This window comes from Chiroxiphia lanceolata, chromosome 8 (genome assembly GCF_009829145.1).
Source record: "Chiroxiphia lanceolata isolate bChiLan1 chromosome 8, bChiLan1.pri, whole genome shotgun sequence".
Lineage (NCBI taxonomy): Eukaryota > Metazoa > Chordata > Aves > Passeriformes > Pipridae > Chiroxiphia > Chiroxiphia lanceolata.
The window spans coordinates 14,415,655-14,437,322 of record NC_045644.1 but is presented as its reverse complement, the minus strand read 5'-3'; the positions used below and the strand labels follow the sequence as shown (position 1 = coordinate 14,437,322).

Sequence of the window (21,668 nt, the reverse complement as noted above, 5' to 3'; positions counted from 1 at the left end):
AGCCAGAGGGTTCCAAATGGCACCCCAGCACCCCGTATGGGCCAGACCAGGAAGAAACCCTGAAGCAAGGCTGCCCTCCTCCCCGTGACACTTTTGCCCCAGGTCTCAGAGTGCAGTGATGCCTGCTCGTGCCAAGGAAAGTTAAGCAGTAACTAGGAGATGACAGTGAGCAAGCCGTGGGTGCTTGAGGCGCCGGGAAGCCCACTATGCAAAGGACGTTCGGGCACAGTTCACCCTGACTCCCCACTGGTGCCTGTCCAAAAGCTCATGGTGCCCCATGCAGGGACACGGAGCAGGGGCCAAAGACCATGCTGGGGGCTCCAGCTGCCCGGGGGTGGGAGGTGAGGGGAGGGGGGTACAGGCACGGCTGAGGGCTGGCATAGGAAAAAGCTGGGCAGCAGGAAGAGCAGCTCTGGTCAAGGGGGCTGTGGCGGGGTGGGCTGCCAGAGGGGCCAGCACTGGGTCTGACAGTGTGGGGCGAGCGCTGGGTCTCTTGGGCAAGGAGGGAGCATCACCTGGGCACGGGCATAGGGCCTGGCGGTGGCGGGCTCTCCCAGATGGGACAGGGACGGGGGTCTCCAGGGCAGATGCAGGATGTCAGGGTGGAATGGGGCCAGGAGCGGGGTTCAGGAGGGGTACCAAGGTGCCGCGCGACGGGGCGGGGCGAGGCGGGGGGGGGGGGCCCCTCCCCGGCAGAGGTGGGGGCCGAGGCGGCCGCACGCCCCGGACAGACCCCGGGGGGCCGGGGCGGAAGGGGCGGCTCTGTCCAGCCCTGCTCGCCCGTGCCGGGGCCGCCCGCGCTGCGGGCTCGGTGCGGACTGTGCCGAGCTGTGCCGAGCGGGCACCTCCGCCCGCCGCCGCCCCCCGCAGGGACGCGACCTCCGGGGCACCTGCCCCGCGCCCGCCTGGTGCGTCCGCGGCACAACCGGGAGCGACCCCCGGCCCCTCCCCGCTCCTGACCCCATTTGCGGCTCCCAGAGTCCCGGCGGCGGAGCGGGGGTTGAGAACCACGGGGCGGGGGCAGGGGTAGAGTCACCCGTGGCCCCCGCGGCGTGGAAAAGCTCTGCGGGGAGCGTGGATGGAGCCAGGCAGGCTCCCAGCCTTGGAGGACGAACCCCGTCAGGGGGCCTCTGAGACTTGTCCCCCACTTAGGGGGACCGGGGCGCGTTTGGAGAACGCCAGGTTTGCCGCAGTGCCCCGCTTCGGAAGGTTTTTAGATGCAAAACCTGGTTCTGTGGCTAGAGCTGGTTTGTGCCGAAACCGTGGCCGGCTCAATGCACCCCATCCCGAAGGGATGCAGGTGGTGTGGGCATGGTATGGGATGGATCACCCCGGGCCACCTAGCTCATGGGTCGGGGCAGCAGGAAACCAGCAAGAGCATGGGAGCTCTGCGCAGGGTGAGGAGACGGGCTCTCTCTGGTGCCTGGGTCGGGACGCGTCGGTGGTGACCCGCTACGGAGAGGCGCCCGAGGTGGCCGGGTGCCAAGAGGTATAGTGGGCAGGGTGGGGCGATCCCGGTATCGCCGCCTTTCCCGGCAAACACCTTGTCAGCAATCACCGCTGATACTTAAACAAACCACAAACCTGGGCGCTGGCACTGTGTGGCTGGGCCCTGCAGCAGCTGTGGACGCACAGTGGTGCCAGAGGACGGGGTGAGTGCTCCTCTTCATCCCCCACAGCCCCCCTGGTCCCTCGCGGGCACCTCCTGCCTGGCTTCCCACCCCCCTGTTCCCAGGACTCCCCATCACTACTTGGTGCTCTCCCACAGCTTGTTCCTTCCGGGCAGGAGCTGGCAGGTGCCTGATTTTTCTCTCTGTATTTCCTGGTTGGAGGCAGGGCAGGCTGGGTGGTCCTGTGCCCCGACGACACCGACAGCTCCTCTCTGTGCCCAGGCGTCCACCGGAGCTGCTGCAATGGAGCTGGGGAACATCCCACAGCCTACTTACGGCCCTGGCCTTGAGGCACCAAGGAGCAACACACCGGGGCTGCTGACAATGGCACACGGCTTCCTGAGGCTGGTGCAGCCCAATCCCCTGCCCGTAGGTGGGTGCACGAAAGCGGGGGGCTGGCAAGGGGGTGAGGGGCCGCTTTGAGCTTCCCAGTCCCAGTTGAGCCTGAGCCTTCCTGCACTGGTGACTGTCCATCCAGCATTTTAACACTGGGGTACTGGGTAAGGAGGGGTATGGCTGGGGGAATCAGAGTGGGGTCCCCAAGGATTGCTATCTGTGTCCTGCCCATATCCCATCATGACTGTCACTGGGACTTTCTCAGCTGGACCTCAAGACAGGCATTGGTGGTAGTCTCACCTGCAGACTCCTGCCTATCCTCACTACAGGTATTTTTAATCCTAGGGCCCCAACAAAAGTGCAGAGGAAAAGGCCCACTCTGCCTGCAGAGTCCTTGTTCTGACTTGCAGTTCTCTGTGCTTGCTGGCCACCAAAAGCAGTGTGTCCCAGGCCAGTGCCCGCACAGCAGCTCTGCGGGCACTCCCTGCGCACTGCCCAGCTTGCCAGAGCTTGCTCTTGCTCCTCCACATCTGAGGGGACAGGGAGTGTCGCTGGCACAGCTCTGCCCTGAACTTGCCACTATCAACTTGCAGGCAAAGGTGCGGCTGGCAAACTCCTCAATGGCCTTGTGGCCTTGTTCATGTCACACAGATACCAGGGTACAATAAATGGCACCCTGCTGTCATCATGGCTTGTAATGAGGCCATGGGCCATGGGCAGGGCAAGCCCCGGGGAATGAAAGAGACAGCACGTCAGGGGGACTGGCCCCTGCACCTATCCCACGCAGGCAGTGCCCTCGGGCATTTCCCCTGGGGCTGGGTTGCAGGAGGACAGCCCAGGGCAGTGCCCCTGATGCCCAGTGGGCTGAGGACCCCTTGTTCTGTGGAAACCTGAGAGTTTGGGGGGCTGGCAGCACTTTTCCCAGATGCAGAAATGCTGTTCAGCATGTGGGCTGGGGATGGCAACTGGAAAGGAGAAACATGCAGGTACTCACAGCTGGTCTGAGCCACAGGTGATGCCTGGTCTGGGAGTCCATCTCTGAGATGAGCAGAGGTGTGGGGCCTGCCTGGAGAGCCCCCCAGGGCCTAGCACCTGCTCACAGCCCTCTCTGTTTCTTATTCCCAGAAATGATTGATTTTGGGCAGTCTCAGAGCGAATTCAACCAGGAGGATATCAAGGAGGTGAGCAGGCAGCCAGGGCAGATGTCTGGCAGCCCCAGACCACCATGGACTGGGGGATGCTAATAGGTGCTGCTCTGAGGCTGAGCCCTGGATGCCATACAGCCAAGGGGAGATATGCAGCCCCCTGAGGGGACCCATTCTGCCCTGTGGGGTTTGGACAGGACCCTCAGAGCTGAGGAGTCTTCAGGAGCACCAGTGTTATGCTGCCTCTCATTCTTCTTATCCCAGCTGCTGCTGTACGAGCTGGGTTTCTGGTCTGTGTGGCATTGGAGTCCTCTTCATCATCTTCGTGCCACTGGTGGGATGCTGCTTCTGCTGCTGCCGCTGCTGCGGGAACTGCGGGGGCCGCATGTACCAGAAGCAGAAGCCAGGGATGGGCTGCCGGCGCTGGGCGCTCTGGGTCTCCGTCCTGCTGGTCACCGCTTTCCTCCTGTGAGTACTCTGGCCGGGAAGCTCCGGATGGGACCCAGGGGTGGGTGGAAACGCCGGCGCTCAGCAGCCGTGCCAGGAAACTGCCATTGTTCACACGAGTAGATCCTGGCACGGCGGGACAAAGGAGAGGAAGCGGCAGTGGTGGGAAGCTGGCCCCGGGGGGCTGCTCATTGGCAGGGCACAAACCTTTCCAGACAGCTTCGCCACGGGGAACTGGAGGTGCACTGGGTACTGGGCTCCCCCGTGCCTCAGTTTCCTGAGTCCCTCTTCTCTGGTCCCTTAGCTCTGTGCAGGGCACTTGCTGGGATGCACTGGAAGGGGGGGTTCACTGGCGTGCTCCAGACCCTGCAGGCTGGGGTCGGTGTGGGTGGATTTGGAAGGTACTGGGAGGAGAGCATCAGGATTAAGTTTCCCCGTGCACTGACCCTGCCGCCCTTCCCTTTTAGGGCTGGTGGTGTCTGTGCCTTCATCAGCAACGCCCGCTTCTCCCAGGCCGTGAACAGCACCTTCCCTAATGTGAACAACACGCTGGACAACATCCGCACCTACGTGGCCTCCATTCCCCAGGCATGCCTGGGCCCCCCCGCCACGGCTGGGGGTGCCTGATGGGTGTGCAAGGGGCCAGGTGTAGGGAGCAGCCTAAATAGCCCCCTGGGGAAGGGCAGCATAGGGCTGGAGGGAGGGAAGGGTCCCCACCCACACTGACACCAAATCTCTATCCCTACAGCAAGTTGATTTTTATACATCGACAGCAGTGATGCGCCGCCTGGGCCATGTCAACAGCAGCCTCCAGGTTGAGTGTGTGTGGTGGGCGGGGCTGGGGGTGCCCCTGTGGTGAGCGTGATCCATGGCTGGGGGTTCTTGGGCCAGTGGGGGGTATTGTGTGGGTTTGCCTTGCGTCCTATGGATGGTTGCTGACCCTGGGGGTCACTGGGCTGGTTCTTAGGGGGTGTCCAAAGGGATTAAAGGTCCTGGGGGCTCCTCAGGCTTCAGCCTCTGCTCCAGCCGCTGCCTTTTTCCCCGTTCAGGCTCCTCTCTGGGAAGGGATGCAGGTGGTGGCAGGGTGGGGGTGTCCCCTCTGACACCCACCTGAGGGGTGGGTGAGGGCTGAGGTGCTGGGAAGGGATCAGTGTTTTTCACCAGCTTTCTTGCACATGGGAGGTCCTGTGAGTGACACCACCTCTTCCCATCTCTGCAGACATTGGGCCCAAACCTGGGCAGCATGATCAACATCAGCATCAGGACAGCACGGACGGGGCTCTGGGATCTCTCTCAGAGCCTCTTGCAAGGTAATGGCACAACCCTCGGAGGCTGACAGGGGAGTTGGGGATGCTGGGGCTGACGAGGCTGGGGTTAGGGGCAGGCATGTTTGGGTAAGGCTCCCAGGGAGCAGGATCCATCTGACTCCCAGTCTCACCCGGGGCAAGTGCTGGGACTTTGGGGGTGCCCCTATGTTGCATTTTTTATGGGTCCCTGAGGTTCAGCTTGGTGAGAATAAGTCCCTGCCATACTGGCAGGATAGGCCCTGAGTCCTCTGCTGTCTCCCCAGGGATGGAGAAGCTGGAGGCCACCTTCTACGACATCACCCACCAGTCGCTCAGACCTTGAGGAGCTGCCAGAGCCAAATTCGGGCAGCGGCTGGACAGCCTGCGGGACAGCCTCACCAGACCCGTGCAGCGCTGTGGCTCCCCCTGCAACAGCGTGTCTCTCAATGGCCTCGCCTTCACTGCCAACTACAGGCACGGTGAGGAGGGGCGAGGTGCGGGTGTGAGGGGGCCCCGTAGCCCCTTCTCCAGCCTCCCTGTGGCCCTCTCACCCCAGGCTCTTCCCTGCAGATCCCCAGTGTGCAGCAGCAGCTGGAGGCACTGCGTGATGTCTCTCGCTCCAGCATAGCGACTGATTTAGAGAAGGTAAGAGGTGTCCCTTAGAGACAGCTCTGGGCTGGGTGCTCGCAGCACTGCTGGGGCTGTGCTGACAGAAGTGGCTTGGGAAAAGCCCCGTGGGGAGTTCATTGCTGTGACATGGAGGGAAGGGCTGGCTAGAGGTCTGTTCACTATCCCTACCACCCCTGTGCACTGGTGGGGTGGACTGGGTGCTCTGGGGGTCCTGGCTATCCTGTGCACTGGGATCTGAGGCCAAGAGGATGTGCTGCTCAGCCCTGGGTTGAGGGCAAGGGTGTGAACTGTATGCTGTGCTCCCTTGCTGCAGGTTAACAGAACGCTGAACACGATCTCTGAGAAGGTGCAAGAGCAGGCCCAGGATGTGGTGGCAAGTAAGCAGGGCTTTGTGTGCAGTGTGCCAACTTCTCCTCTCCCAAGACTCCCTCCTCCCTTTTCAACCCACCCCTGCCTGGTGGACTTTACCTGCTGCCAACCTACTGCTTGCAACCCTGGCTGTCCCCAGGTTCCATTGTGCCAATGCCATCTTTGGCCATGATTGTCCCTATCCCATCCTCTCCTGGTCTCCACTGCCCTGCAGGACCTGGGTAGCAGCTTGCAGTGCCAACCTGTCCCTGTCCCCTGCAGAAACACAGGACCAGCTGGGCTTCATCAGGCAGGAGATCAGAAGCTTGCAGGAACAGTTGCCATTCCCGGATGTGGAGGAGAAAGTTGGGGCCTTTGTGGGCAATGCCACGTTGGTGCTGGAGGAGTACAGGGGGCCGATCATCACCTGGGATGGGCTCAGGTAGGTGAGGGGCTGCTGCATCCCCAGCTCTGTTGTCCAGAGAGGCTCAGGTTCCTGATCCTGATCTCCTGGAGGTGGAAGCTCACTGGGTGGTGGAGCTGAGGGTGCAGGGTAGTCAGAGCTGTACCTTGCAGCCGCCTGTGCCCCTTCACTGCTGGAGTGCCTGGGGCCTTTTTCATCCCCAGGAAAGCAGCCAGTGGACTGTTGGGTGCTGTTCAAGGTCCCAGATCCTTCTGTCTAACTCATGCTCTTTGTCTTGCCCCAGGTTGATTGTGTGTGCCCTCCTATGCTGCACAGTGCTGCTGGTGGTCCTCTGCAACATTTTTGGGCTGCTACTGGGGCCCCTGGGGCTGAAGGAAGGCGTGCTGCCCACAAAGCGCAGTGGCCTCTCCAATGCTGGCGGGAACTTCTTCATGGCGTGAGACTCCCTTTGTTGCTGAGGATGTGTGTGGGAGCGGTGGGTTGGGTGGGCAGGGCTGGTCTGGGAATGCTCAAGCTCCTAAATCATCATGTTACTGCAGTCCCATTATATTAATGGCCCACCCCATGGCAACTCCCCATGCAGCGGTAAATGTGAAGGTAAAACATGGTGTTGGTGAGAGGCGTTCGAGGGGAGCCTGTTTGCACCGTGCTGGTGGGGGCTGGCAGTGTGTGTGTGGTCCTGCGGCTCTGCAGGGGAGTGCTGGCTTGCAAAGCTGTGGGAAGCTATTCTGGAATCCAAGCTCCAGGTTGTACTCTGGGGGCTGAAGGCAGAATGGAGACGTGCTTGGAGGAATGACGGCATTCCTGGAATTGTGGGGGGCAAGGGTTGTGCAGCCCCTGGGCTTTGTGAGCTGGGGGCAATGCCAGCATCAGCACTGGGGCACAGGGCCACAGGTTTTGACAGCATTTCTGTCCCGGCAGAGGGGTCGGCTTCAGCTTCATCTTCTCCTGGCTGCTGATGCTGCTGGTGATGATCATCTTCGTGGTGGGGGGGAATGTCTACATGTTATTCTGCGAGTCCTGGCGCAACCAGCAGCTCTTCCAGGTGAGCTCCCTGTGGGGAGACACTCCTGCCCAGAGCTACTGCTGCCTTTCCGAGGGCTGCTGGTGGAGCTGTGGCAGCACTGGCCATTTGGGATATCCTTCTGAGGTGTTCTGCCTTGCACTGTGTCTAGTTTTTCCATCTCTTCTCTTGCTCTTAGCTCCTGGACACTCCTGGCCTGATCCCTGGCTTCAACCTCTCAGAGCTGCTGGGCCAGGAGGGTGACACAACAAACTTCTCAGAGATATACAGGTGGGTCCCAGTCCTGGCACAGTGTCTTTGGGGAAGGGTATAGCTACTCAATGCCCTCAGATGCTCTCCAGGAGGGAGGCAGTTTGCCCTACCTGCTGTGGCTGTGGGCAGGCACTGATGCCAGGGAAGGACCAAGGTGTGACCTACCTGCACAGGTGAGGACATACTCCTGGGAGGGGGTAGCCTTTGCCTGCCCTGTTTTCAGCCCACGCCCCCATCCTGCAGGCAATGCCAGCAAGATGCTTCTCTGTGGAAAACTCTGCACTTGGACCAGCGTGTGTCCCTGGATGAGCTCTTGAATATCAGCCAGGTGAGCCTGGGGGTGCCAGGTCTGGAAGGCAGGGATGGGGGCACAGAGCTGAGGGGACAGTGAGGGGCCAGCACATGCTCCATATGGCCCCCTTTGCTCTGGCAGTACACAGGAGAGATCTCCATGGCTTTCAAGGAGATGAACATCACCCTGAGCCCCATCTCCCTGCTCAACCAGACACAGGAAGACATGCTGCTGCATGCCATTCAGGCTGGGCAGCCCCCTGACTTCACCCTCACCCTGGAGCAGGTGGGCTGAGGGCAGCCTGGTGTTGGGATGGGGGGGGTTTGGATGTGGGTTGAGGATGTCCACTGTCACCTACCCTTTGCCGCTGTGGTAATCCTACTGCAGGCTCTCATCGATGTCACCCCATTTGGCAACCAAGCACATCCTCTACCCGGAAGGCCCTGACTCCACTCTGCCCCACAAGGATGGTGTACAGGAGCCCCATTCTCATGGCTTTGTCTCTGTCTTTTCCAGCTGGATCAGAACATAACCCAGGGAAGTCTCCTGGATCTGGCCACAGAGTTGGAGCAGCTGGCAGAAAAAACGGTGAGAGACCATGGCACTCCAGGGCCATGGCCACCCTGTCCTCAAAGCCACTGGCTGTGGGGCTCTCTGTCCCTGCCTGGGTGTTGAGAGGAGGTGATGCCCTTCACCCTCGTCCAGCTCCCCAGCCAGGCCCATCAGCTGGCTATGGTGGGGCCCGGACCTTGTGCCGGGGGCACTGCTGACTGTAGCTTCTCCAGGACGTAGATGTGAAAACGGACCTGGAAGATGAGGCTCGTAAACTGAGGGAGATGGACAAGGAGATGCAGGCGAACTTCTCTGGACCACTGGTGAGCGATGCTGAGGGAGGTCCTGGGGGTGCTGGTGTGGGCTTCCCTAGAGCTTGGAGCCTGCTGGCATGGTCTTGTCTGAGTTGTGAGGTCCACACCTCTGACCTCCCTCTCTTGGTCCCCAGCAAAGCCTGAAGAAGAACATCCACTCAGTGCAGAGTGGGGCTGCCCAGCTCGAGGTAAGCTGCACAAGGGGACCTCCTGAGTGCACCCCAGTCCAGGGCACCCTGCAAAGCGCCCTTGAGGTCCCACAGCAGAGATGGTGGGGGTAACCTGCAGTCTAGGGGGCTGGTGGCTGCTGTGGGACTCCCCAGGCATGCGCTGCAGGGGCTGCTCATGGGGCAGAGGGAGGGGGCCCATGTCATGGACCCTGCCAGGCACAGGCTCTCTTCACCTGAAGTACTCGGGCACTACCAGTGTGTGACTGCTGGGAACACCACAGCTCAGAGAGGCTGTGCCCCAGGGAGTGCTGTGCAGGGTAGGGACCCCACTTCCATCACACTGCTGAGAGCACCTTTCGCCCCAGGGAGAGACAAGAACTGCGCTGGACAAAGCCAACACAACCCAGAAGTTCCTGGAAACGGAGACTCCTAACATCATCAAGAATGTGAGCTTGCCTTGTCCTGCTCCTGGGCCACACCGTGGGGATGTGATTGCACCCCCACGCCAAGACCTCCCTCTGCACAGGGATGCCAAGCAATGTCTGGCTGCTTGTCCTGCCCTGTTGTCTTCCCTGGGGTTTCCTGCACCCTGGGTTGCCCCTGCCCCTTATGGCACCCCCAGCAAGGGGCTGGGGTGGGGTGAAGCATGCAGTCCCATTGCTGCTGGGTTGAAGTGGTCTGAGAGCCTCATCCGACATGGAGGGGACATGGGCCATGGAGAGGGATGGTGGTCCAGCATCTCCACTCTGTGCTTCCCCCCACCAGGAGACGTGGGCCTTCCTGGAGCAGCTGTTGCATTTCTTTGAGACCTACATCTCATGGGCCAAGAGCAGGGTGAGTTGAGCCTTCCTTGGTGGGGTGGAGGGAAGGGGAGGATGAGCTGCAGGGTGCTGACATGTCCTGTCCCCACCCATGTGTCCAGCTGACAGAAGATGTGGCACGCTGCAAACCCATAGCTCAGACCCTGGATAATGTGGAGGTCATTGGCTGCGACTACATCATGGACTCTGTGGTGAGTGGGGCAGCGGCGTGTGGAGTGAAACGTGTGTGTGGGGTGGCTGTGAGGTCCCCTTGTTTTCATCATGCACAGGATGAGGGATGCAGGGAAGGATGAGGGATGCACAGGAAGCAGGGCTCAGCTTCTCCCCAGCGGATTGCTGTGGCTAAGAGCAAGCTGTGAGAAGGAGTGGGTGGTCATCGGGGAGCTCTGAGAGCAAAACATATTCTCCCAGCTGCTGTCTAGCCCTAATGACTCTCCTCCCAACCCCCCAGAATGCCTTCTGGTTCAGCCTGGGCTGGTGCACATTGTTCCTGCTGCCCAGCATCATCCTGGCTGTCAGACTCGCCAAGTTTTACCGCCGCATGGACATTGCTGATGTGTACAGGTGAGGAGCAGCCCCACCCCCTATGGCCAAACTGGGTCTGGGGTCCCCTCGTGCACTGCCAGCTGTCCCTTCATGTGCCTCATGGTAGCCTGTGGGGTTGATCCTAAAGTAACATGGGCTGGCTTGGGACCCTCAGCCTCTGAGGGTGGAGATGTTCTGGAAAAGAGCCTGGCCCTGCCAGCTCTGAACCTCTTCTTTGGGCAGATGAAAGTGCATCCAGCTCCCCTTGGAGGAAGGAGCTGGCAGGGCTGCAGCCCCAGCCTGGCTTGAGGGTCCATCACCTGCCTGGCTCTGTTTTGCACCATTTTTGTGCTGGGGCCCCCAAACAGGAGCTCAGCTTCATGCTGTGCAGAATGCAATGTGCTGCATGGATGGTGTCCTTGCCACGAGGGTGCAGTGCTTGCTCACACACCTGTGGCCACCCGTGTCCCAGGGCTGCCCCCCAGCCCTCTGGGACCCTCTGACCAGCAGCTCCACTGCCACTCCACTGCTGACCCCTGAGGGTAGTGAGCAGTTTCCAGTTGGCTTTCCAACTCCTGAGGGCTACATCTTGGCCCTGCAGTGCAGCCAGTGTGCTTGGGGCTCCCCAGCCCCCGTTCTGCACTGAGCTGGCTGGAGACACAGGCTCAGCTGCCTGGGAAACTTGGGGGAACTGAAATTCTGGCACGGGGGAACTGTGTGCTGCTGAACTGGTGAGTGTGGGGCCCACTCTGCCTGCCCAGGGAAGGAGCAGGGAGGCTCTAGGGGCAGCAACATTCAGGGGGGCTGTAGGAGCCCATGCTCTGTGTTCAGGTCAGGCATCCAGGATGGAGGGGACCAGAGCACCCTGAACTCTCCATGTTCTTCTGTGACCTGGGGGAGACGTTGTCCCACCAGGAGATGCTGGGTTGTCCCAAGAGTCTTGCTCCACTGACACTGTCCTCTCTTTTTTCTCCCCTCAGGAACGAAGAATTTGAGATGTAAGCTATTTGCACTGCCAGGTCCTGTGTGGGATGGGGGGCAGATCCTGTGGTATGAAGGGGGACAGGGCACAAAGAGAGGTGGGTGAGGTGGGGAACAGGGTGAGTGAGTGCAGGCCAAGGAGGGTGCTGGTACCAGGGGAAAGCTTTGAGGGTGGGACCTTTGCAGTGCACACAGTTCTGGGGTTCCCCCATCATCTTCCCACACTCCTAAGTTTGGAGGTGCTGCTGCTCCCAGTCTCCCAGGCTGGTGGGTTTGGGGAGGCTGTCCCCATAGCCTCTTTCCTGTGGGACTGGGTGATAGGAGTGGGATGATATTTGGCCATCCTAGTGCATCCTGGGCTGTCCCTTGTTCCCTTCTGTGGCTGGGGGTGATGTAAGTGACCTTGGTTTTGCAGGCCACCTGCATTCAACTACTACATAATCCCCAGGCCATCCACAAGGCATTAGCCCCTGTCGCCCACAGATGGAGGAAGAAATGGAAAGGACCCCTGACTTGAAAAATGTGACTATTTATTTTTACAGGGAGCCTGCTTCTTTTCAAGGCTGTGATTTTTGGTGTCAAACAATAAATGGGATGTTTGTGTGCACTGCAGGATGTGGCTGCACTCCTCAGGTCTGGCTGTGAAGGACACAGGGGTAGGGACAGGGAGGGTTCTCCACTGCTGGCACAAGCTGGGGCTGTGCTTGGGACCAGAGGCCTCTTTCTGGGGTTCCCAAGCGTGCTCTGCCCACAGCCAGCCCATGGGCTGATACAGGACCATTGCTCAGCATCACCAGGGCTGGATGACATTCCCCTCCCCGGGCAGCCCTTTTCACTTGGGGCTGGCTGGGTGTCAGGTCCTTTCCTGGGAAAAGCCACACCAAGAGCCTCCTGTCCATGAGGTGCCACCCCAAGCTGTTCCCAAGACATGAAGCACTTCCCTCTGGCAACCCTGGTATGTATAATCTGTGCGTTTCCAGTTAGTTTACGGGGTGCCTGCAGCCCACATGTCCTTCCGTTAGGTATTGGGGCATGGGGACTTCCCGTGTCCACTCCTGCACATCCCATGCTCTGCACGGCGAGAGCTGCATGCACAGATAAGCCAAGAGTGACTTGGTCTGCAGCTTTGGGGTGAGTGCAGGTGTTGCTTTGTGCTGCTCCTTCGTGCAAGCACAGGGACCATCCCGAAAGCCATGTCAGGCACAGGGAATATGCGTGAACAGCTTGACTCATTTCCTTTGTTGTAAAGTCTAAGTTTCTCTGGAGCAGAGTGAGAGGGCCAGGCTGGCCAGCTCACCCTCTGCTACATGCATCTGCTTTATTGCTTTTTCTATTTGCCTTCAGATCTCCTAATCGCTGTTTTTTCCTTTGGGTGTTATCTGAAGCTGCACGGGCCTTACCTCCTGCTATCTCCCCCCCGCACCCATCTGACCGCAGAGAGAGCCCTGTGCTTGCCTATTACTCAGCTAAATCTTGTTCTTTGGAGTGGTTTGGTCACTGCTCCCCATAGGGATGTCTACCCTTTCTGGTCCTTGAGGATTTCCAGCATTTCTTGGAAAGCATTCAGCTCAGTTTTGTCTCTTGCTCTCCCCTACCCTGAACCCTCAGGCTCCCAAATTCTGACTGCTTCCTGCCTGTCTAGGGCCTGCATGTGAAGGTCTCTTTCCCCAAGCCTCAGGGTGTCCCTACCACACAGCGTTCCCCGCTTCCTCTTCCCTTGCTGTGCCTCGGGGACATCAGCCCACACAGGATGGCTGCTGGCTTCAGTTTCCTCTTGCTGGGTTTACAGGCATTGCTCCTTCCCTGATCTGCCTTTTCTTCTCTGCAGACCTAGTGCTGGAAGGCAGCTGTGCTACTATGACCACCTGCATCCAAACCCAGCCTTGGCAATGAAGATCTCCCCCCCAGTTACTGCACAGCCTTTGCCAAGGTGTGGGGCTTGCTCTCAGCAGCTCTCCATTCAGTGCTGCCCCAGGGCAGCATCCTTGTCCTTGGAGCAATGGCTCCGAAAGGGCTCTAGGTCCGTCCATCGTCCTCCTCCTGAGCAGCCCTGGGAGGTGGGTGAGAGCAGCGTCAGGCAGAGCCAGCAGCTGCTTGGAGAGGAGCCAGGGACAGCCCACAGTGGCTGCTGCCAGCTCTCCTTTCAGGCCAGGCTCCCTTGCTCATGTGAGCAGCAGCTGCCAGAATCAGGTGGCTTCCTTGTGTGGGAAGGAAACTGGCAGCATCCCATGGCCACAGCACCCCCTTCCTAACAAGAAAGGTCTCATCAATAGCCAGCCAGCCTCTAGGCAACCGTTGCAGCAGTTCCTCTTCCTCTTTGCCAGACCTTTTTCCACCACAGGGACTTTCTGCAGCCAAGCCCTTGTCTGGGGGAGGCCCTGCCGCATCTTTACAGTGGTTTCACAAACCAGGATCTCTCCAACAGCAGCTCTGACACTGAGTGCCTGGCAGCAGGCTCCTGCTGGGCCAGAAAAGTACTTCCCATTGCTAGTTTTTAAAAAAAATGTACAAGTTGCAGCTCTTGAGGAAAAGATCCCCCCCTTCCTCAACTCTGTCTTGGGCCCAGCCACAGCTGTGCACTGCATGGATGGGCCTTCTCTGCAGCATACACACTTCTGCCTGCCTGTGCAGACTCCTGCCTCCATGGCTTCATAGCCATGGTAAGTAGCTGAGGGAATGGGCTGTCTGGGCACGCTCTCTGAACGCAGCTGTACCAGCAGTGAGCCATGCTGGGCAGTACCAGTGAGGTTGTCCACTTTTCACCAGAAGCAAAACACAACCGCCCTCCTCCCGAGGGTGTGCACCCTCACAACATCCACCACCACCTCAGCACTGCTTTAGGAACCTTTATTTTTAAAAGGAGTCTGTCTTCCACACTTCAGACCACTCTCAAGAGGACTAATGCAGGTGAATCTCCCCCAGCCCAACAAGGCAAGAGACAGCTCCTTTACACCACAGCCCAAAATGCAGGGGCAAAGCCATAGTTAGGGTCTCCCTCCTGGTGGAGGGGGCCAGGCAGAGGGTATCAGAGTGAGGCTGGAACCTGGATCTTCCTGCACAACTGCTCTCAAGTTACACCGACTTTGCAAACAGAGGCACAATATGAGCCAGACAACCCTGACAAAGCCCCTTTGTGTGCAAAGGGCAAAGGTAGAGGAGATGGGAACAGAGGGCCTGGGTGTCCTGCAGCATAATCTAAGCTTCCACAAAGGAAAGGGAGAGGCAGGGCCAGCCCCAAGCTCACACAGGCTGCTGCCAGCTTCTCAGCTCAGAAGAGAGTTTGGGTACTGTCTGGGATAGAGAGATAAGGGAATTAGGCTGCTCTCTTCAGCTAAGTAGCTGCAATCAGTCACAGCTACAGGATTGATCCCAGAGGAACTGTGGTGAGACAGCATGCAGAGTGCTGCAGCTGCCAGCACGTGTGCTGGGACCTCCAGTGCCACACTGGCATTTAGCATCTGACTGAGCCCAAAGAAGCAGGACTTGGTGACCCCACTGCAAGAAACATGGCCCGTTTCTCACAGGCAGAACTTAGAGGCACCACCCAACTCACTGAGCAGAGAATGGGAAGACTGTGTGTGTCCCTGCCCATCACTCCACCACTAGTCCTACAGGATCAGGGAAGTAGAAGTGGATATATAAAGGAGCCAAGCAAACTGAAAACAAAGTGCTTTGGGCAGGGAGCAGTTCTGTAGTCCTGTAGTGCAACCAGCATTTTCATCTGCAAATGCACCTGGCATTTGCTCCTCCACTGGGCACACACAATTGCACTTGATAGGAATAGCCAGAAAGCCTGCCCTGGCTCAGAGGAGATCCCTCAACCCCAGCCACCCAACAGGCTCTTTGAGATGCTGCTACAGGGAGGCTTCAGAAAGGAGCAGGCTTCCATACTGCCACACAGGGTAGGATTTCCTGGGGTGCATGTGGCTTTCCCTTCCTCGTGCACCCAAGGCTTGGGATCACGTGTCCTTCCCTCCGTCACACACTGTCATCCCGTATCAGTGCCGAGGGTGAGGAAGTCCTTGCTATCGGTGGCTGAGGGACATCATCGGCTGCTGAGGGGACTTTGTGCTCTCGGGGTGGGGTAGGAGGGGGGAAGGTGGGACTCTGCAAGGCATCCAAGTACATCTCGTGGACACTGGGACGCTGCGCAACCCTTTGCAGCAGTGGCTTAAGCAAGCCCACAGTCAGCTGGTTCCCCTCGCTGGAAAAAGGCACTGGGTCCTCCTGGGAGTGAGGGAGGTGCTGCAGGACCACGGTGAGGATGTCTGAGGCAGTGAGCTCAGCAGGGCACAGTGGCCACAGCCTGTCCAGATATGGGTCCAGCTCCCGGTGCTGGGCAAACTCAGCCAGCAGTGTGGTGAATATCTCCTTGTTAAGCAAGGGACTGAGTTTGGAGAACTTCTCTGCCACCTCCACCACCCGCTGCCACCGCTTCAGACGGATAAGAAGGTGTAGAGCTTGTAGCACAGCCTTAGGCCTCTTGCTGCAGAGCAGCAGTTCCAGCTCCATCTCATTGTCTCCCTCACTGTGTTTGTTCTTCCGGGCCAGTACTCCCAGTGCTCTCTTGTACAGCGGCACCCGGCCCTCTGGGCCCTCCTTGCTGCTGTATGCCCAAGACATGCTAAGGTACTGCTGGGTCAGCTCCACAAAACTGGGCAACCACTTGGGTTTGAACCTCAGGAAGGAAGCGCAGATGAGCTCAAAGAGTGGGACCATCCCATTCTGACCCACGTCGTCCAGCTGTGGCCCTCCCAGAACCTTCTTCCACACCTCTGGGGTGGCCCTGGCTACCAAGAGGCCCTCTCCATTCTGCTGCAGCTGCAGGCAGCTCCTTGTGGCCTTCCAGGCAGCCTTGGGGAAAGAGGCAAAGACAGAGTTGAGGTAGGCCAAATTGTCCTTGTCCATGTCAGAGTGCAGAATGCGGCTGACCTCCTGCTCCACCAGTTCCTTGCAGTAGCTTTCCACCTCACTCTCTGGGGCACACACCACACAGGTCTTGAGGAGCTCCAGGCTCATGTAGCTCTGCAGCTCCAGGCTCATTGTGCTCAGCAGCTTGGCATAAGTGTCTTGTAGGCCTTGAGCTGGCTTCTGTTTCTGGTGGAGGCTGTGCTGCAGGATGGCAGCCAGGGCCACAGGAGCCTGGAATGCACCACCTTTCTTCAACTTCTCCACTGTCAGCTTGGAGCTGCTGAGGCTTCTCCTCTGGTAGTATCTGCAGGCCTCCTCAAACACCATCTCCACCAGGCATGGTTCAGGTCTGCTGCTATCTTCACGTTTGGAGAAACAAAAGCTATAGATGCCAGCTTGAGTGAGGAGCTGGATACCGTCCTCCTCTCCTGGGGACTCCAGGAAATGCACCTCTTTCATGCTCAGTACTTCTTTTTCTATGAGCCTTCCACTGTTCTGGTCGACAAGGTAGAGGACTCCAGCCAGCACACAGGCCAGGATGCTGCCAAAGGTCTTTAGCCGGACAGGACTCCCCTGGGCCAGGGAGCCCACCTCCAGGTCAAAGACATGCCTCTGTGTCCCATCTGGCTCCACCATGTTCACAGCACCCTTTGTGCTCACCAGCAGCAGACCCCCACTGTTAGACACAGCAGATGTGTGAATGTCCAGGGGTGTAAAACCTGAGAGAAGGCCCACGGAACCCAGCAAGAGTTTTCTGAAGTCTGACTCGCTGCTGGAGTGCAGCACCTTGCTGTGGATGAAGCCTGCAGAGGGGGCTGTGATGGTGAGCTTTGCTGTCTCAGGATGCCAGATGAGGAGGAATTTGGAAGTGGTGGCAAAGCTGGCAGCAGAAGGCACCAGGAAGATGTGCTGAGGGGAGGCCAGGACCTGGTACTCAGGGCTGTTGTGCAGGACCATCCTCACGGTGCCCAGCCTCACACCTTGTTCCCCCACCTCCAGAGCACGGGCACAGACACAGAATCTGAAGGCACACTTGCTCATGTCCGAGTGGGCACCCAGGGGCGGCCTCTCCTCACACCACACCAAGCTGGCTCCCTGGCTGCACACGGAGACAATTCGTGCCCGGGCACCCTGGCAGAGCTCCAGTGTCTGCAGCAGCTGCCAGCCCACGGCCACCACAAAGTGCCAGACCTCGGTCCGGCCGTGTTCCCACACCATGGCCAGTACCCAGGAGTCCAGTACCACAGGGCTCTGCAGGAAGAGCAGTCCCACAAGGGCTGGCTGGGGCGGCTGCCAGTTCCTCTCCAGGTCGGTTCCAGCGATGCTGTGGCGCTGGAAGGCCACCACCCGGGGCGTGGGGGGCGGCCCGCTTTTCTCCAGGACCAGGAGGTGCTGCCCGTCGGGGCTGGGCTGGACATGGCAAGGCTCTTCTCCGCGGCACAGCAGCTCCCGCAGCCAGTGGCCTCGGCTGAAGTCGCTCAAGTCGGAGACCTGCCGCAGCGTCCCGGCGCGCTTCATCCTGGGGCGCCCGCCCTGTCACCGAGAGCGTGCACCAGGGTGAGCCGGGGCACGGAGCCCCTGCTGCCGCCCGGTCCCCGCACGGAGCCCACCCGCAGCTCCACACTCCAGGCTCCCTGCAGGCTCCCAGGGACCCCTCGGGCGCCTTCCCCCCGCGGTGAACCGGTTCCGCGGGCACCAACCCCCCGGGGACCGGCCGCACCCCCAGCTCTCCGAACACCCACCGATCTCCCGGGGGACCCCCTCCCGCCGGGACCCACCTGCCGCGGCGGCGGCTGCCTACCGGGGCCGGGGTGCCCCTGGCCGGGGCCGGGCTGGCGGCGGCTCCGCTCGGCGCTGCGCAGTCACGGGGCCGCGGGTTTCCGGGTGGGGCCGCGCCGCCCCGGGCCGCCCCTCGCCTACTTCCGCCGCCGGTACGGGGAGGGCGGCGGGGTCACGTCCCGGGGCTGTCCCGTGGGCTGAGGGGTCATTTGTTGCCGCGGGGCGGGCTCGCCAGTCCCCGCGGGGCGAGCCGAGGGCCCCGGCCGGCCCGGGGAGGAGCCTCCCCGCCGCCACCCCCGCCCACGGGAGCCGCGGCCGCGCGGCGGGACCGGCGGGCGCACGCGCGGCGCGTGCGCGGTGTGCGGGGAGCGGCTGCCCGCAGGTGAGTGCGGGAGCGGCGGGGGGGACGCGGGGCTCCCCCACCCGCGGGGCCGGGCGCGCCCCCGCCCCGCCGCCCCTCCGGCACCGGGGGCTCCACCGCGCCGGGGGCTCCGCGGGGCGGGCGCGCTCCCCGCCGCCGGGGGCCTCGCCGGGCACCGGCAGCCGGTGGCAGGGCCGCTGCGCTGCCGGCCCCGGGCAGCTCCGGGAGCGGCCGCGCGCAGCCCGTGCAGCGGGAGGTGCCGCTCCGCTCCCGCCGGTGCCGCCGCGGTGCCCCGGTGCGTGCCCCGGGTGCCGGCCCTGAGGAGGCCGCGGGGCCTGCGGCAGCGCAGCCCTGGAGCTGCCTGCGGGCCGCGCTGTCCCCCGGCTGCGGGAGACTTTGGGCTCAGGGTAACTCTTTCTAGGAAAACAATAAGCGTTCGCTGATCATTCCAGTTATCCGGTTTGCCTCACGGTCCTACAAGCACTTGCATGGGCAGAGCAAAAGGAAGTGGTAAACAGTGGCAAAGCAGTGGGAGCTTCCAATGTTTACTCTGCAGAAGGCAGAGGTACTTGCTACATGAGCAAGCTGCGGTCAAACCCTGTTGCATATATCACTGTAGGAAAGTTTGCTCTTTAGCAGAGACCGTAATCTGAATATATGATGAGAACCAATTAGGGTGAGCAGGTGGGTGGAATATGCAAAGCAGTGAGGTAATTTGGATCATTGCAACTGATGCGCGGTGATTGCAGTTCATCAGCTGTTTGAGCTCTAGCAGGAAGTGTGACAAAAACGTTCAAGAGGAATTTTGAGTGGGGAAAAGGACATCAGTTTGGTTTTCCAATAATAGTAATAGCTGTTCCTCTGTGTCATTTGGGGTACTTTTTGCTGTGTGCAAAGGGAGGCTGTGGGTAGGGTAGTATATACAGTGTAGAAATGTTTAACAGTTATTGGCAGGCATGCATAAAAACAACAGCGAGGCTTTAATGAGCTGCTAGGCTAAGCATTCACCTACTCACCCCCCCCTGCTAACACACCAAGCAGCCATGCAGCCATCCCTCAGAAGGGGAAGGGTCAGCCTCTGCTGCTCAGAGTTGCTGAGTTGTTATGTTCTGGCTTCCTGGTGTGGTTTTTTGTTGTTGTTGTTTGGTTGACTTTTTTGATTGTTTTTTTTTTTTTTTTAGAACTGAGACCTTATTATGTTTGTATTTTAACTTCTGAGTACTTGTGCTGCTAATGGTCCATATCTCAAAAATGTTACCCACTCTTCAACTCTACCTTTCTTATCTTGGCATGACTTTACTGTGCAGCTTCTTAGAACATAGCAGCTACCTCAGAAGTTGGAGGCAAGGTCATGTAGCTGCACTGTGTTCAGCATGGGCCTTGGACCCACACCGCTGGCTAAATCCATGGAAAAAGGGCAGGGGAAGGTTACAGGGAGAGTGTTTTTCTTCAGAAGGAAGGCATCTGAAAAGGCCTGCAAGCATTTAGGTGGGAGTGCAAGGGCAGTGCGGAATATTTCAGGCTAAACTATGTGGGATGGATTCTAAAGGGCTCAAAAAGTGAAAACCCAGAGAGGCTTTCTGACATGGGAAAACTGGGTGTTGTAGCCAGGTATATAGAGAGAAAGAGTGGTGAAATGAGAAAATGAATTAGAAAAAATGGTGTGAATAAATGCTGGTGGAAGCATGCAACGCTTATCTGGATGGACTTCACAGGAAGAAACGTAACTAGTTGGTGGTGTGAAGTTGATGGATTGGGTGTTATTTTAACTGGACAGATAGAAATGAGATGCAATTATGGATGAAATGTTATTCTTTTACATTGCTGCTAAAGCAGGTGTAATGGTAGGTAGTCTGTGGCCGTATCTGCATTAGGAAGCTGCTTTTCCTGTTTTTCAAGGGGGCAAAAATAGGTCAGTCGTGGTATAACTTCAGTGTGTACTATGTAGAAGCACATACACTGCTCTGCTCTAATCGGGATGGAAGGAGTTTCCAGTAAAAATGTATGTGACTGTGCTGGAGGTTGTTGCTCGGTACTGCAGAAAAAGAAGTAGGATCTATGTGGGCTTTTGTCATCAGCACACCCTCAGAATATATTTCTCATTACATGCTGCCTGAAGGCACCTGGGAATTTTGCCACATGGATCCAAGGCTTGTATGCTGTGAATGTTATTGTTTCCCTTGTTGGTGGGTTGAGCACCTTTCAGTTGTAAAGGAAAGCACAGTCAAAGCAGTTTTCATTGCAGTGAACAATATACAGATGAAGTTGTAAAGAATGGATGCAGTACAAAAGCAGTGTGGATGTACTAGCACAAACCGTAACCGCCAACGCAAGAGTTGAAGAATTGGTGGAGAATAAGCTGCAAAAAGGCTTATAGCAGAAATTTGACCATGATGGTTGCTAAAGCCTTGATGAAATCTAATCCAATGTGTTCTTCTTATCTCTGTTTTCACTTGTGGTCTTCCAGGCTGCTGCTGGGTGCTCCTGAGGGTTTTAATACAGGAACTTGAACTGGGTCCAGGCACTCTCTGTGAATCAGGATTCGTGAACTTTTGCGCTGGGTACAGGTTGTCTATTGCTTCCAGGGATGAACGAGTGCTGGAACCTGTGTTTTAACTGCCTATTGCTCATGTCTGGTATTTACTCTGCAGATTCATCATGTGGATTAAGTGCAAGCTTTTCCTGGTACTTCAGTGAAGAATTAATTATTGAGTATATGGCTTATAACACATTGCTTTGAAAACTGTACGTTAACTTTGAGACAGGGATTTATCCCAGCCTCTTGCATGATTGAGATATTTTTTGAACAACAACTTTAGACTTGAGTGATGTACCTGCAGAACACCTTGAAAGGCAAAGCATCATCACACTGAGTCCCAAGAGCATACACTCAGGGAGGGAGGAGGCAATTACTAGCCTTGAAATATTTGAAAAAATGAGTCCAATCTTAGTAGCTTTGACAAGTCAAGATATATTGGATTCTAAAAGGAAAAATATCTCAGTTCTTATTCAGAGTCTTTATAAATATTGACTGAGGTTTGGGGCTTTGACAGTGACAGACTAATACAGATCACATCATTTGCACAGCCTTTTTCAGATAGGATTTGCCAAGTAAGTCAGTGTGTGAAAGTACCATTTTCTGTCATCTGTATTCTTTTTGCCTAGCCAAGAAGTGTTACAATATATTTTTTGAGGAGTCACACTGAAAAAAAAACTTATTCACGTTTGATTGTATGTGGATGTTGTGTATGTGCATCTCTAATCTTGAAAACTTATAGGTTTGTTAACCAAGGCAATTAAATGCAAAGTGCTGTGCTTGATGGGCTGCATGCAAGATTACACAATTTACAAGTTTTGGAACCTGATGTCATTATGGTGTAGATGTGCATTAGTGCTATCC

General features: G+C 58.0%; 2 protein-coding genes and 1 pseudogene across 5 annotated transcripts in view; 2 read left to right on the top strand and 1 right to left on the bottom strand.

Annotated features, from left to right (window-relative positions):
• Positions 1–1,132: 1,132 nt before the first annotated feature.
• On the top strand, positions 1,133–11,827 carry LOC116790593 (annotated as a pseudogene).
• On the bottom strand, positions 11,727–18,201 carry HPS6 (HPS6 biogenesis of lysosomal organelles complex 2 subunit 3). 2 transcript variants are annotated; one of them, XM_032695692.1, is made up of 2 exons: positions 17,907–18,201; positions 11,727–17,661 (listed from the first exon to the last, which is right to left on the bottom strand). In XM_032695692.1, the coding sequence occupies exon 2, from the start codon at positions 17,644–17,646 to the stop codon at positions 15,196–15,198; it is 2,451 nt and encodes an 816-aa protein (XP_032551583.1). In that variant the 5' UTR covers positions 17,647–17,661; positions 17,907–18,201; the 3' UTR covers positions 11,727–15,195. The 2 variants fall into 2 exon arrangements, with proteins under 2 accessions (XP_032551583.1, XP_032551584.1); XM_032695693.1 differs by having other exon boundaries at positions 17,930–18,201.
• A 46-nt stretch (positions 18,202–18,247) lies between these two features.
• Positions 18,248–21,668, top strand: part of ARMH3 (armadillo like helical domain containing 3) — a 127,696-nt gene continuing 124,275 nt past the window's right edge. The window contains exon 1 of one of the 3 annotated variants that reach the window (XM_032695685.1): positions 18,248–18,289. The gene's annotated coding sequence lies outside the window, so the exon portion shown is untranslated. Of the gene's footprint in view, positions 18,290–18,683; positions 18,953–19,501; positions 21,204–21,668 lie in introns of those variants that run through there. The other 2 variants (XM_032695686.1, XM_032695687.1) reach the window with 2 other exon arrangements.